This window comes from Schistocerca cancellata, chromosome 1, assembly GCF_023864275.1.
Source record: "Schistocerca cancellata isolate TAMUIC-IGC-003103 chromosome 1, iqSchCanc2.1, whole genome shotgun sequence".
Lineage (NCBI taxonomy): Eukaryota > Metazoa > Arthropoda > Insecta > Orthoptera > Acrididae > Schistocerca > Schistocerca cancellata.
This window is the reverse complement of record NC_064626.1, coordinates 206,792,932-206,806,096: the sequence shown is the minus strand read 5'-3', so window position 1 is coordinate 206,806,096 and position 13,165 is coordinate 206,792,932. Positions and strand designations below refer to the sequence as shown.

General features: G+C 38.7%; 1 protein-coding gene across 1 annotated transcript in view; it reads left to right on the top strand.

The window, feature by feature from the left end:
- Positions 1–13,165, top strand: part of LOC126168897 (transcription factor IIIB 90 kDa subunit) — a 372,622-nt gene that overhangs the window by 39,024 nt on the left and 320,433 nt on the right. The window contains exon 3 of the mRNA XM_049920596.1: positions 10,647–10,783. Within this exon, the coding sequence (XP_049776553.1) occupies positions 10,647–10,783 (137 nt within the window). The remainder of the gene's footprint in view (positions 1–10,646; positions 10,784–13,165) is intronic.

Below are 13,165 nucleotides of genomic sequence, written 5' to 3'. Positions count from 1 at the left end.
TAGCTGCACCCAAAATAAACCTATGATAGTATGCTATTTTACCAAGGAATGACTGTAATTCCTGCAAATTGATCGGACAAGGCAAAGACATAATAGTGGTGACATGCTGTTCCAGTGGTTGAACATCCTGCATTGAATTTTCATGACTGAGATACTAATACAAGGTTAAAAGAATTGTAAGGCTTGCAATTTGCAAAATAGTAAAGAGAGAACAGAGGTTATGTAAGTGTTCTTTCTTGGTAGTGCCTATTCATACAATATTGTCAAGATACTTGTTGTTGCAAAGAACACGTACTGAAATTTCCTCCAAAAAGCATTGAAAGATAGCTGCAGCACTAGCCACTCCAAACATTACATGCTAATATTGCTAGAGACCAAAAGGTGCATTTACTATAAGCATTTGGTTCTATGCATTGTCTGATGGAACCTGCATGTAGGCCTGAGGTAATAAAATAATTGGCCCTTGGCAAATTTTGCAAGTTATTTCATCAACTTGAGGCAAAAGGTATGGGTCAATAAAAGACTGTGCATTGACAGTAACTTTAAAGTCTGCACAAATTTCGGAGCTGACACGACAATTTCTTGACAATAATTAATAGCATAGCCCACTAACTTGTTGAAATTGGTGGAATGATGCCTAGTGACACCAACAAATCCAGTTCAGATTTAACTTGTTCACATAGGTACACAGGTGTGGGATGTGCCCAGAAAACTCAGTCAAACTGGAAGTTTAAGCAAGATATGCACTGTGAAGGTGTTCACACATCCTAATCTCTAAGAAAACAAATATGAAAATTCAGAACACAATGATTCTACGTTGTGATAAGGAACCCGATCTGATATAAGATGCACAGTGTCAGTAGTATAAAATTCAAAAGCAATGAAAGAATCTAACCCAAACAAATTTTCTGTATGAGAGTCATTAATAACCAAATATGTGATAGGACAGATTACAGAGTTGTAACCTGTGGTGGCAGTAAATTGATCAAGAACAGAAATATGCTGTCTTTAGTAGCTTCCCAGACAGCATTTGATGGGGCAATGGGAGAGAGCCCAGCCATACATATGTCTGAGAGTTGAGGAGCAAATCAGCTGCTCCAGTATCTGCTTGTAGCAATAACACTTTGTGCAGCACAGACTCTGCAATTAAGAGCTTATTCTTATCTGCAGGTAGTGATGAAATAGAGTGATTATCAAAGTCCATATGTTCTGAGGAAACCTGACAGCAACAAACTGATTGAATGTGATCTTTCGTATGGCACGATGCCAACTGCCTGGGCCATATGGGTCTCCCATGTTGTGTGAAACAGGAGGGGTGTGATGGAAGTGTTGCAAGCTATCCTTGTAGTTGTCAGTGGTTTTGTCCATTGTGGCTAGATTTTGTAGTTATAATGGCATTGGCTTCCTCTTGCTTGGCGAGCTTGTTGCTGTGCACCAATGTGGTTCACTATCAATAACGGTGACATTGCCCACGTTTCAATTTGATGGCCTGCGCAAGGTGGATCCTTGCATTTGCAACCATGGAGTCTGCTTAGGATTCTTTGGGGGGTTTTAGAAATAAAGTGAAATTTACAGCTCAAACCCTTTAGATTCACTGCCCTAGCCTGATAAGACTGATGTGGCTGCTTGCGGCACTGGTAAAATTCGACATGAGCAGAAATGACATGGGTTCACTTGCGATGATATGAAGACAACTATACATTTCATCAAAAAAGGTGAGGCTGGTTCCTGGAAAGGGACTAATTGACACAATAATTCATAAATACAAGGAGCAATTCATGATAAAAACAATTCCTTACAAGTTTCTTCGTCCATCACTCTAAATGCAATAAAATGCTGTCGGCGCTACATTTCTTAAGCCTCCCAATTTTCGGCAGAGTCATTGTACCTGAGATGGTGGAGCCTGAATGGTCAATGTGGCCACAGATTTTTTCCAAGCAATTGTAGCAAGTTTCTGCTGATGGAGAAGTGAAAGAAGTATTGCATCCATGGATAAGTTACATGAAAAAACAATAATTGAACTTGAGCACAGGAAAGTTCTGCTTGTCGCCAGTTGTGTTCTAACTCCGAGCACAGTAAATGACACAGATGTAAGAAACCAACTATTTATTAAGCAACAGCATGACAGTATAAATACAATGTGATTTAGAAAACATACAAAAAGTGGGAGGCCTCTGATAGAGGCCCAGAGCAGCCAAACAGCACACTACTCGAATGAGTGAACATAATGACACGCTTTGTTGTAGTGGTGGTGAAGGTGTGGTACTGTGCAGGTGAATACAGAATTCACCAATATGACACGCTTTGTTGTAGTGGTGGTGAAGGTGTGGTACTGTGCAGGTGAATACAGAATTCACCAATATGTTTGCTAGTAGGCCTTGTCTTTTATTATAAAACACAGATTTACAGTCATTGTCAGGAAGATGAGAGAAAGGGTTTCTTCCTTGACTATTTACTTCCTCTCAGTCGGTATTAACCTATTAGTGCAGTGGTTACCAACCTTTCTTAGATCATTACCCCTGCATGCCATCATACATTAGTTAGCGCTGCATACTGCATCCCCCCCCACCCCCCCACCCCCACTTCCTATCACATTATCACCAACTTTAACACCTAACTAAACTGTAGTATGAAGGACTTTTCTAGGAACACTTTTATTTTTAAAATGACTAAATATGAATGATATTTCTCTCTCTCTCTCTCTCTCTCTCTCTCTCTCTCTCTCTGTGTGTGTGTGTGTGTGTGTGTGTGTGTGAGTGAGAGAGAGAGAGAGAGAGAGAGAGAGAGAGATGAAGAAATTCGTGGTGCATTGCAAGTGCTAACCACAACTCCTTCTCAGAAAAGGAAGCTAACTGTTGACAGTGATGGTAGATACTTGTTACAAAACATGCCCTGCATTACTCCTCTCCATTGCAGCACTTGCTTCACCAGCACACTGTGACCCCATTTCAAATCAAAGATGTTCAAACGTGTGCACTATACTTACTGTGTGTAAATCACATCATTGCTGCACTCCTTACTTCTGAACTGGCAGAAATTGTACAACTTCAGGCTGCTAATGCTTTGTGTCTAACCACTCTAATAATAATAATAATAATAATAATAATAATAACATTGTCTACAGCACTACAGTAGTCCTTATGTAGTTGCTGTTGTGTCATGCTGTTGATCAATTCATTTTATCTGTCTCGAAGTGAGTAATGAAGCAATTTCTGGACTACTGCAATTACTATCTACAACTTGGACAAGACATTTTCTTGGGATATTTAGCATTTGTTACGCATATGCCTCACTTTTATCATGAGTGATATATGGGAAAGCATGACATGTGTGTAATGGATGGACTATGTGAGGAACCTGTAACCTCCACCGCATTAATGCTACTAATTGAGAAAAGTAATTATTGATAACCTATATAATCAGTACTAGAGTCTAACAAAACTGTGATAATAGTAACAATCTCTTGAAAATAATTTAGTTTCATGACTGAAACAGAATCAAATTGTTGAGTTTTTACCCCTCAGGGGTAATTACCACTGTACTAGCAGCTAGCTGTGGTCCACAACAACCTTGCTTTTATTATAATCCAAAATAAAGGCAGATTTCATCTTCTCTATCATTCATAATATTGTTCTACCATTGATACTGGATGCAGTCATTTTGCATTTTGTCATCAAAAGAAATACATTTGTAGTGTCCTCCCATTCCACAAACAGCAGATGGTCTTATCTGATAATTTTTTTTCAGCTTCTGGGCAATAAGATCTTTAGGTAGTTCTTTTTATTTTTCAGTACTATATTGTAAGACCACTTTGAAAATAAATACAAAGTATGTAGCAGACAATAACTGATGCCATTTGCACTGTGTATGACATTGTGAGGCATGTGGCAACAAAGGGGAATGTGAACACTGTGAAACAAGTAACACACAATACTGTTGTGTTTGTTTTCTGGCAGTACAAGTAAAAATGATACCATGTGTGTTTTTACGTGGTAGTAAAAGCATCACAGACTATCTTTACACAGATGGCAGACATTAGACAAATGTTTGAAGACATTTACAAAGGTAAGAAGTGGTTGACGCAGGTCCTACATCCCTTGTCGTTTTTGCGTATAATCTGTGTGATATAGGAGCTATGTCAATCACCTCCAAGGTGTTTATCTCCACTTTGCTGTACCATTTTTGGTGAAACCCATCTTTAAGGTGTTGGAGCTCAGCTGGTAGGCAATGTTTGTCACAAATGGCTTGTGACTATGTGCTAGAGTCATTAGAGCAGTGTATTGCTATGCTGGATGATGACAGCAAAATAACCAGTCTTATTGCTTCATTACGAACCATGTTCGCTTACTTTATCTGAACAGACTTGTATAAAGCAGGACACACATACTGCCAATTAAGAAACAGAAACAAATATTGTTGCAGACTTTCAGAGTACCATCCTCAAGACTCCCCCTCCCCCAGTTACTCCCAGTACATTTACAAATGATGCTATTTTTGGCTGACAGTTTTGTTTGATACTAAGGCACTGTGTGTGCTGTGTGAATGACCTGTTTATGTTAACACCAAGGCCATTCCTTGCCATCTTTCCTTGAGTTTCTGCTTGTTTGTTTTGCAAGTGGGAAACCAGTTTTCATTTTTGTAGATTAGGCTTTACAATTCTTGCAATAGTATTTGGAGAGTTTATAAAGCTGTAGTAGTTGTGTTGTAGTGACATGTACAATAATCCATATCTACATCTTTATGAAGCAACTTCCACTTGAATTATGGGAATCATTTAAAGTTTGATTACCTCTGCATGGCATTCATGTTGTTGTTTACTTGAGGGGTGCAGAGCTCACTCCCTTTATTCTCTTCTGTCACAAGGAAACTTCACAAATTTGACCTCATATTTTGGAAAGAAAAAAAAGCCTGCAAGACAGCCCTAGGAATTGATCCTGCATGAGAATTTGAGCCATAATTCTGACAGTATGTCTGACAGTATTCTGAATGTACAGCTTTTAAACTTTCATGTGCACCAGTTATTTGTCACATGCTTCACCTCACTGCAGCTTCCTAATGCACTAGCACAAAGTACTGTACCGAGTGGCACTCAGAGCTCTCCTGTCAAAGTAATGTTGAAGACAAGGGAAGATTGGGGTGGGGAGGGGCTAATGTCTACCAAATGTGCTTTGATATATTGTTAGAGATCATGTTGTCTTATGTGACAAGAGCATATAATACACTATGTGATCAAAAGTATCCAGACACCTGGCTGAAAATGACTTGCAAGTTCGTAGCACCCTCCGTCGGTAATACTGGAATTCAGTATGGTGTTGGCCCACCTTTAGCCTTGATGACAGCTTCCACTCTCGCAGGCATACATTCAATCAGGTGCTGGAAGGTTTCTTGGGGAATGGCAGCACATTGTTCACGAAGTGCCTCACTGATTAGAGGTATCAATGTCGGTCAGTGAGGCCTGGCACAAAGTCGGCGTTCCAAAACATCCTAAATGCGTTCTATAGGATTCAGGTCAGGACTGTGTGCAGGCCAGTCCATTACAGGGATGTTATTGTCGTGTAACCACTCTGCCACAGGCCATGCATTATGAACAGGTGCTCGATCATGTTGCAAGATGCATTTGCCATTCCTGAATTGCTCTTAAACAGTGGGAAGCAAGAAGGTGCTTAAAACATCAATGTAGGCCTGTGCTGTGATAGTGCCACACAAAACACCAAGGGGTGCAACCTCCGTGAAAAACATGACCATAACATAACACCACCTCCTCTGAATTTTGCTGTTGGCACTACACGCGCTGGCAGATGACATTCACCGTACCATCAGATAATTTGTCACTCCATACAATGTTTTGCCACTGTTCAGTTGTCCAATGTTTATGTTCCTTACACCAAGCGAGGCGTCATTTGGCATTTACCGCCACCATGTGTGACTTACAAGCAGGACGGCCTGTACGCTTTTGTGCCATATGTGTCCCTTCACATTTCCACTTCACAATCACATTGGAAACAGTGGACCAAGGTATGTGTAGGATTGCAGAAAGCTCCTATTCAGACGTATGACACAAGTGACACCCAATCACCTGACCACGTTCGAAGTCCATGAGTTCTGCGGAACACCCCATTCTGCTGTCTCACAATGTCTAATGGCTACTGAGGAGTACCTGGCCGTAGGTGGCAGCACAATGCACCACCTAATATGAAAAATTTATGTTTCCGGGGGCGTTCGGATACCTTTTGTTCGCATAGTGTACATCAAACTCGTGCACATATCTGTTCAGTATTATTTTGACTTTAAATACCAAAGAATCAGAATTAATAAACTAAGATACTGAAGAATTGTTATGAAATGGAGTTCATGATTTTCAATTCACTATTACATGATACCAGTCATGTTGAAAAATAGCACAACTCCTGCAAATGTACAGGGTGGTTATAATTAAACTTTTGTCACTTGACAGAAAACTATTTACCGTATGGGTACCAAACTTCGTATGAATGTTGTTCAGACTGAGTGCTGCAGGATTTACATTGTTAGTAATGTTGTTCTCATGACTTGCTGTTAGGTGCTAGTACTGGTACAGCGATGTAGAGTTGAAACACAGCTTCAGTGTGCATTACAAATGCAAATGGTCAACATGGGGCTGGACAAGGTGAACGGGGCTATACTGATACAGCTGTTTTATCAAAACAACAGCAGTAGTGCTGCTGCTCTTTATGAGTATTGATGCATAAAACGAATCCTGAGGGGTCCTTCTTCTTCACCAGGGTTGAAAAACATGATTCAGAAGCTGGAAATAGCTGGCAATTTGGGAATTGCCCCTGTGAGAGGCTGACTGCCAAGTGCACCACAAATTGGTGAAGAAGTTGATATTGCCATGGCTGAAAATGCTATACGGAGTGTGCAGTCTTCAAGCAGTACGTGATTTGTGCTGTGACAGCTGAACATTACATAGTCTACCATTGTTTTGAGCAGTAGTAGAGTAATCTGTAGTGTAGTTCCAGGCTGTTGTGGATGCAAATGATCATCACATTGAGCAATATTTGTAACCTGGCGTGTAAACATAATATGCAATTAACAAATGTTACTCTCTCGTGTAGAAATTAAAATGTGCTCTTTCATTGGTTTATTTGTTATTTCTCTTCCACATGTCCTTACAAATGCTTCAACAAAGTTTCACTGTTCTATGATCAGTCATTTGTCATGGGAGTCCTCCCAAGTAGCAAAAGTTTAATTACAACCACTGTATACTTAACATTAATAGTTTCAGCCCTTCAAAATAAAGAAAATAACACACAACATTGATGTTAATAATTAAGTAATGCTACATTACTTCTTTAATGTCCATTCATCTGATTAATGTACACTGGATTTCTGAATCACAGAATATATGTGCTCAGACCAAAGACTCTCTGGCACCAGCTACAGGTTAGAAACTGTGTGCTCTGACATAATGAGCAAAGCATGTTACAAATGTAAAACCAATATTTCACAAACCTCTTATTCTCTCCTCAGGACAGATCTTCACACTTGGGCATTAATTGGCTGACTGAGTGACAACTGGCATATGCACCATGTTTAAAAGCTGTACATTCAGAAGGTCTTAACTGTGTAGTATCAGAATTATGACACAAATTATGATGCAGGATCGATTGTTGGAGCTGATATGTTGCAAATGTGCTTTTTTTTTCTCGTAAAAATATGTAGTCAAGTTGGTAATGTTTCCTTGTTGGTGTCATTCTCTTTGCGAGATGGGTCAGGTGGTTAATTAGTTAACTCTGTGGTGCATGATTTCAACAACAGAGGACAGCTTTTAATGGTCATTTCTATTATGAATCATTCATGAGGCTGCAAATGCATGCAGGGCACAAAACCAGTTGGGAGAGCCCACAGCAGTGAATTGTGTACATTTTCAGTTTCGGGACTGATTGGAAATGCCAAAGAAGCAATCATTAATAGCTGTTCCTTTCTCTAGAGCTCAAAAGAACTGACACTTGGCACTGAAGGCATGTTTATTATGGATACCAATGTACAGGCAGAACAGAAATGACCTTCAGGATGTGCAGTGCAGCCATTTATACAAACACTGCGTTTTCCAGAATGATGGTGTTTATACAGACAGCAAATATTCCAGAATATACAAACATTACAAGCAAAAGATATTTCAAGAACCTTCTAGAAATAATAAAAACAAAATAACAAATAATAGTTGATGTTTGTATTTGGATTGGTGAGTACCGGCACACCAGCTAGCGATGCCAACCACTATGCCACATTTCATGCCCAACAGCTCACAGCAATGTGAGCCAGAGAACTATGAATGTTCCTTCACAGCGAATGTATACAACCCCTTATATTTACCAACCCTGTGCTAAAAGTGAAATTTGATCACATGTTTCATTTCATTTATGGACTGTAGCATCTACTTCCTCATTCACTGACATTGTAAAAAAGAGTACGTACTTACAATAAGCTTTGCCTTTTGTGAACACGGAAAAGAACCATAAAATTCAATTGGATTAGGGAGGATTTTGAACTGAATGTGATTTTTAACAACTAGGTATTAATGCAAGTTCAACTCAGCTGCATGGGGAAAAGGAGCGATGTGGGGGAGGAGATGTGTTTCACCTCCACAAACCAGTAATTGCTGTTAAATGCAATTTTCATGTTTAGGTGAAGCCATATGCATAGGCCTACACCTCTGTGCCCCCTTGCTTGTTGTATTTAAAGGTTCCAAAGGATTGTTGTTAAATGAGGACTTCTATAGTGTGAATTCATAGAGTGGTTAAAGTACTGGTTTCAATTTGGGAGGATCAGAGTTTAGTACTCGTTTGACCACCAGTATTTAGTTGCTATGTGATTTCCCTTAATTGATGAAAGCTGAAAGGCACATTTCCCTTTTCGTACCCAGTTTGAGCCTGTTTTGTGTGTCTAATGACATTGTTTTGTAGATGTGAAAAGAAATGTTGCTACAATATGCTTGTAGTTTCAGTGTTCCTTCCTTTATCTGCTCTGTTGTTGTTGTTGTTGTTGTTGTTGTTGTTAACTTCTCAGATGTTCAAATTTTCTCTCTTGCTGACATCTTTGTTGGTGGTACTTGTATGTATAACTGCCTTTTTTTATGAAAGCTATGGATTCCTCCATCTGTTCACTGCTGTTTGCCAAAATACCATAGAAACTGCAGAAGAGCTGTATACAGTGCCTCCTTTAAGGACGGTTGTTTACTTTCTTGGTGAAAACTTGTGGGTCGAGCCTTAGCGAGTAGTGTTAGGCCTATAATTTCATCCCCTGCTGTGAGATGCATTATTAGGAGCCACTAATATTTAAATGCCTGCCTCCTTAGCCTCTGAGAATGTATCTTGCTGTGGGAGATGAAATGTTACACAGAAAAATATACATAAGGCTGCAACCTAAGTGCCAAAACCAGTTGTCACCAAAGAAGAGGAGAATATCTCTTTTTCACTCAGTGCTGTTCATACCTGCAATGCATCAGCCTAATTATTCATCCGAGCTATGATATTCTGGAGCAGACTTTGAAATTTACCCCACCTTGCTTATTTTTTCTTCACATCACACCAAGGGGCCTGGTCACTCAACAAACACAACCACAGTATTGTAGGCAGGAATCATGTTGCTTGTGAATCTCTGTATGTGTTGTATGGATCTTATCCACATCCTCACTGTAATACTCACACCACATACTGTGTTAACCACCATCTATTCCAGCTCCTTTCCTGATAATAATTTTTTCATAACATGGCTATCTACATTTGAGGTCACCCATGTTCTCTACTAAACATCCAGAGAAACATCCAGTGTTTAGTATTCTCATCGCACTGTCACGGACATTACTTAATTAGTTTCTCTTTTCATCCGTCTTTTAAATTTTGTTATTTATGTATATATCTTTTGTTTCCATTAATTTTTGTTACCGCCTTCTTTGTTTTGTACTTAATGTTGTCCCTCTTTATCTCATATCTGTTTCTTTATCACTTCCCTTCATTGCTGTAGTATGCTTGCAGTTTTTTTGTTCCTTCCTTCATCTGCTCTGCTGCTCTGTTGTTGTTGTTCTTGTTGTTGACTTCTCAGATGTCCAAATTTTTTCTCTTGCTGACATCTTTGTTGGTGGTACTTCAACACATAACTGATGCATCTGGTAAAAAGTGGTATGTACGTGAATTGGGAGAATAAATTTTGTGCTAGAAGCATCTACAAAGTAGGTGCTGAACTAACTTATGTACTGGACATCTGTATAACTGACACGCTATCGATATAAACTTTTGATTTTTGTATTTGTAAACAGCATACATTATGGCCAGCACTTAGTGTGAGAATGTTATACTCTCACAAAATTTGTTGTGATTTACACAGTAATCCACATATACAAGACAATATTTTAGTGCTGATACATTGAAAAGTGAATGCTTAAAATTCTGAAGTGTACTGAGTTATTAATGAAGTGTAACAGATTTTTTGGATATTAGTAAAAGGAATTATTCTTAAAGAGATTATGTCACAGGTGGTGTAAGGTGTAACACTTTACAAAATAGAGAGCCCCTTATAATCATAGTTTTGCTCAGGTTACCATAACTTCTCAATCTTTTCTATTATTCATTAAAAACATGTGTTCATATTAGATACTTCTGTTTCAGGTTAAACCAGCACTGCATTGACACAGCATACAATTTTTACAAGATGGCACTGACAAGGCAGTTAACAAAAGGAAGAAAAAATACTCATGTTGTAGCGGCATGTGTTTACATGACTTGCAGAGTTGAAGGAACAGCACGTATCCTTTTAAAGGTGGATTCATGTTGCATTTAAATTTCCTTCTAATTTTTATCTACCATGTAAATATACGGTATAGTTTCGGGAGATGTGTCAACAGTGTGAATCACTTTATATAACACAGAATACTGAGAAGTGTTACTGCTGTCTAGTGTGCATGTGTGGATTCGTGCTATGAATACCCCCCATGTATCTTCTAACTCGAAGTTGAAAATTTAATTCCAGTCATTTGGTTTTTCAGGGAGGTGAAAAGATGATAATTGTAAGGCAGCAAAACTGGGGAATACAGGGGGTGATTAAAAAACATCCCAACCAAAGGAGTCCAAGAGACATTGATGCCTAAGGCTTTGTGAGGATGGGTGTTGTCATGCAACAAGCACACTTATCTCGTCGTCGTTCTCCTCCTTTGGTTTTAAATGCTCCTTTTGAGATTCCTACCCCCAGGTAGGAATTCAACTGAAATGTAGTCTTTTCAGTCCCAAAATGCTGATACTATATTTCTTTTGTCTAAAATAGTAGTTTTAAAGTTTTTGGCAGATGGACAATTGGTGTGATGCCACTGTAATGACTGTCTTTTTGTCTCAGGTGTGCAATGAGCCACCCAAGTTTTATCTCCATTCACAATAGAGCTCAGAAAACCCTCATCTTCTAATTCACATCATTCAAGGAACTTGCAGGCACTGTTACCCAATTTTACTTGTGCTGCTCTATCAGCTGTTGTGGGACCCCATCTTGCACAAAGTTTCCTGTATCCATAATTTCTCTGAGTGTCTCATATAAAAGAGTTCTGGAGACTTGAGGAAACATTGCAAGAATTTCATCAACTATCAACTGGTGGTATTCACAAACAGTTTCCTCGATTTTTTGCACCAACTCATTAATCAATATGGAAGGTCTTCGACTCCTCTTTTCATCATGAACATTTGTTCTGACTCCCTAAACTACTTAAACGCATGTATTCCATTCAAAACACCTTTGCCGTAAACTGTTTTGATTCATGATAAAAATTTATTAGGTGTTATTCCTTCCTCGAGTAGGAAAAGAATCACAGCACGTGACAGGACACTAAAAAGTGATTTTTCTTCCTGTGATACTCGCTCCCATCAGGGGATCTGCCCCACCCGCCACTACATCCCCCTACCATTCAGTGTCTCCAACTCTCAAAAAACAATGTGACAGCCTGTTACAGTCACAGTATACTCACTTTCTGAATATGCTTCATATGTGAGTACCTAAGAATGCTTCCCTTTGGTACATCACACAGAATACTGTATGATGATTTTGCTGATGAAATCTGCACTTAGTTTTTTTGTGAAATGGTTTGGCACACTGAATTTTTTCACAAGACCATGAATTTAATGATAATTCACTCAAACTATAAGATACTAATTTGTATATCAATACTGAAGTTACAGAATCAAATGACTGAAATGGATTTTGAGATGAACTTGGAGCTCGTATTATAGAAAGAGAAGAGGAAGTAGGTGAATATCAGATGGGAATTATAATAATGCGAGAAGAATTTTACAGGACACTGAAAGATCTAAGTGGAAACAAGGTACCAGCAATAAACGACATTCCCTCAGAATCACGGAGATCCTTCAGGGAGACAAAATCATTCCGTCTTGTGTGCGAGATATGAGAGAAGTGAAATGCCCTCTGACTTCATGAAGAATGTGATAATTCCAGTTCCAAAGGAGGCATGTGCTGACAGGTATGAATACAATTGAACCATCAGTTTAGTAAGTCATAACTGCAAAATATTCACACATATCATTCAAAAACTAGTAGAAGCTAACCTTGGGAAAGATCAGTTTGAGTATCAGAGAAATGTAGGAATGTGCAAGGCAATACTGACCCTACGATTTATTTTAGAAAATAGGTTGAAGAAAGGCAAACCTATGTTTATAGCATTTGTAGAGTTAGAACAAGCTTTTGACAATGTTGATTGAACTATGCTCTTTGAAATATTGAAGGTAGCAGTGATAAAATACAGGGAGCAAAATATTATTTACAAATTTTACAGAAATCAAACTGCAGTTATAAGAGTCAACAGACATAAGAGGGAAGCAATAGTTGAGAAGGGAATGAGACACATATGTAGCCTATCCCTTATGTTATTCAATTTGTTCATTAAGCAAGCTGTGAAGGAAGCAAAGTAGAAATTCAGAAACGGATTAGGATGAAACAACTTTTCATTTAAAGAGATGGTGACTGACTTATGCAGTTTTGTTAATTTTTCAAACAATCGCTTTTCGTGAAATTATCGTAACCTGTTTTGGCCAACAATGAATATTCTCAGATGCTACAGGCATCGTTTGGTGGACAAACGTTTGTGGTTTGTCAGACTGTACATATAATTCATGTTCAGGGAGAAAAAAAA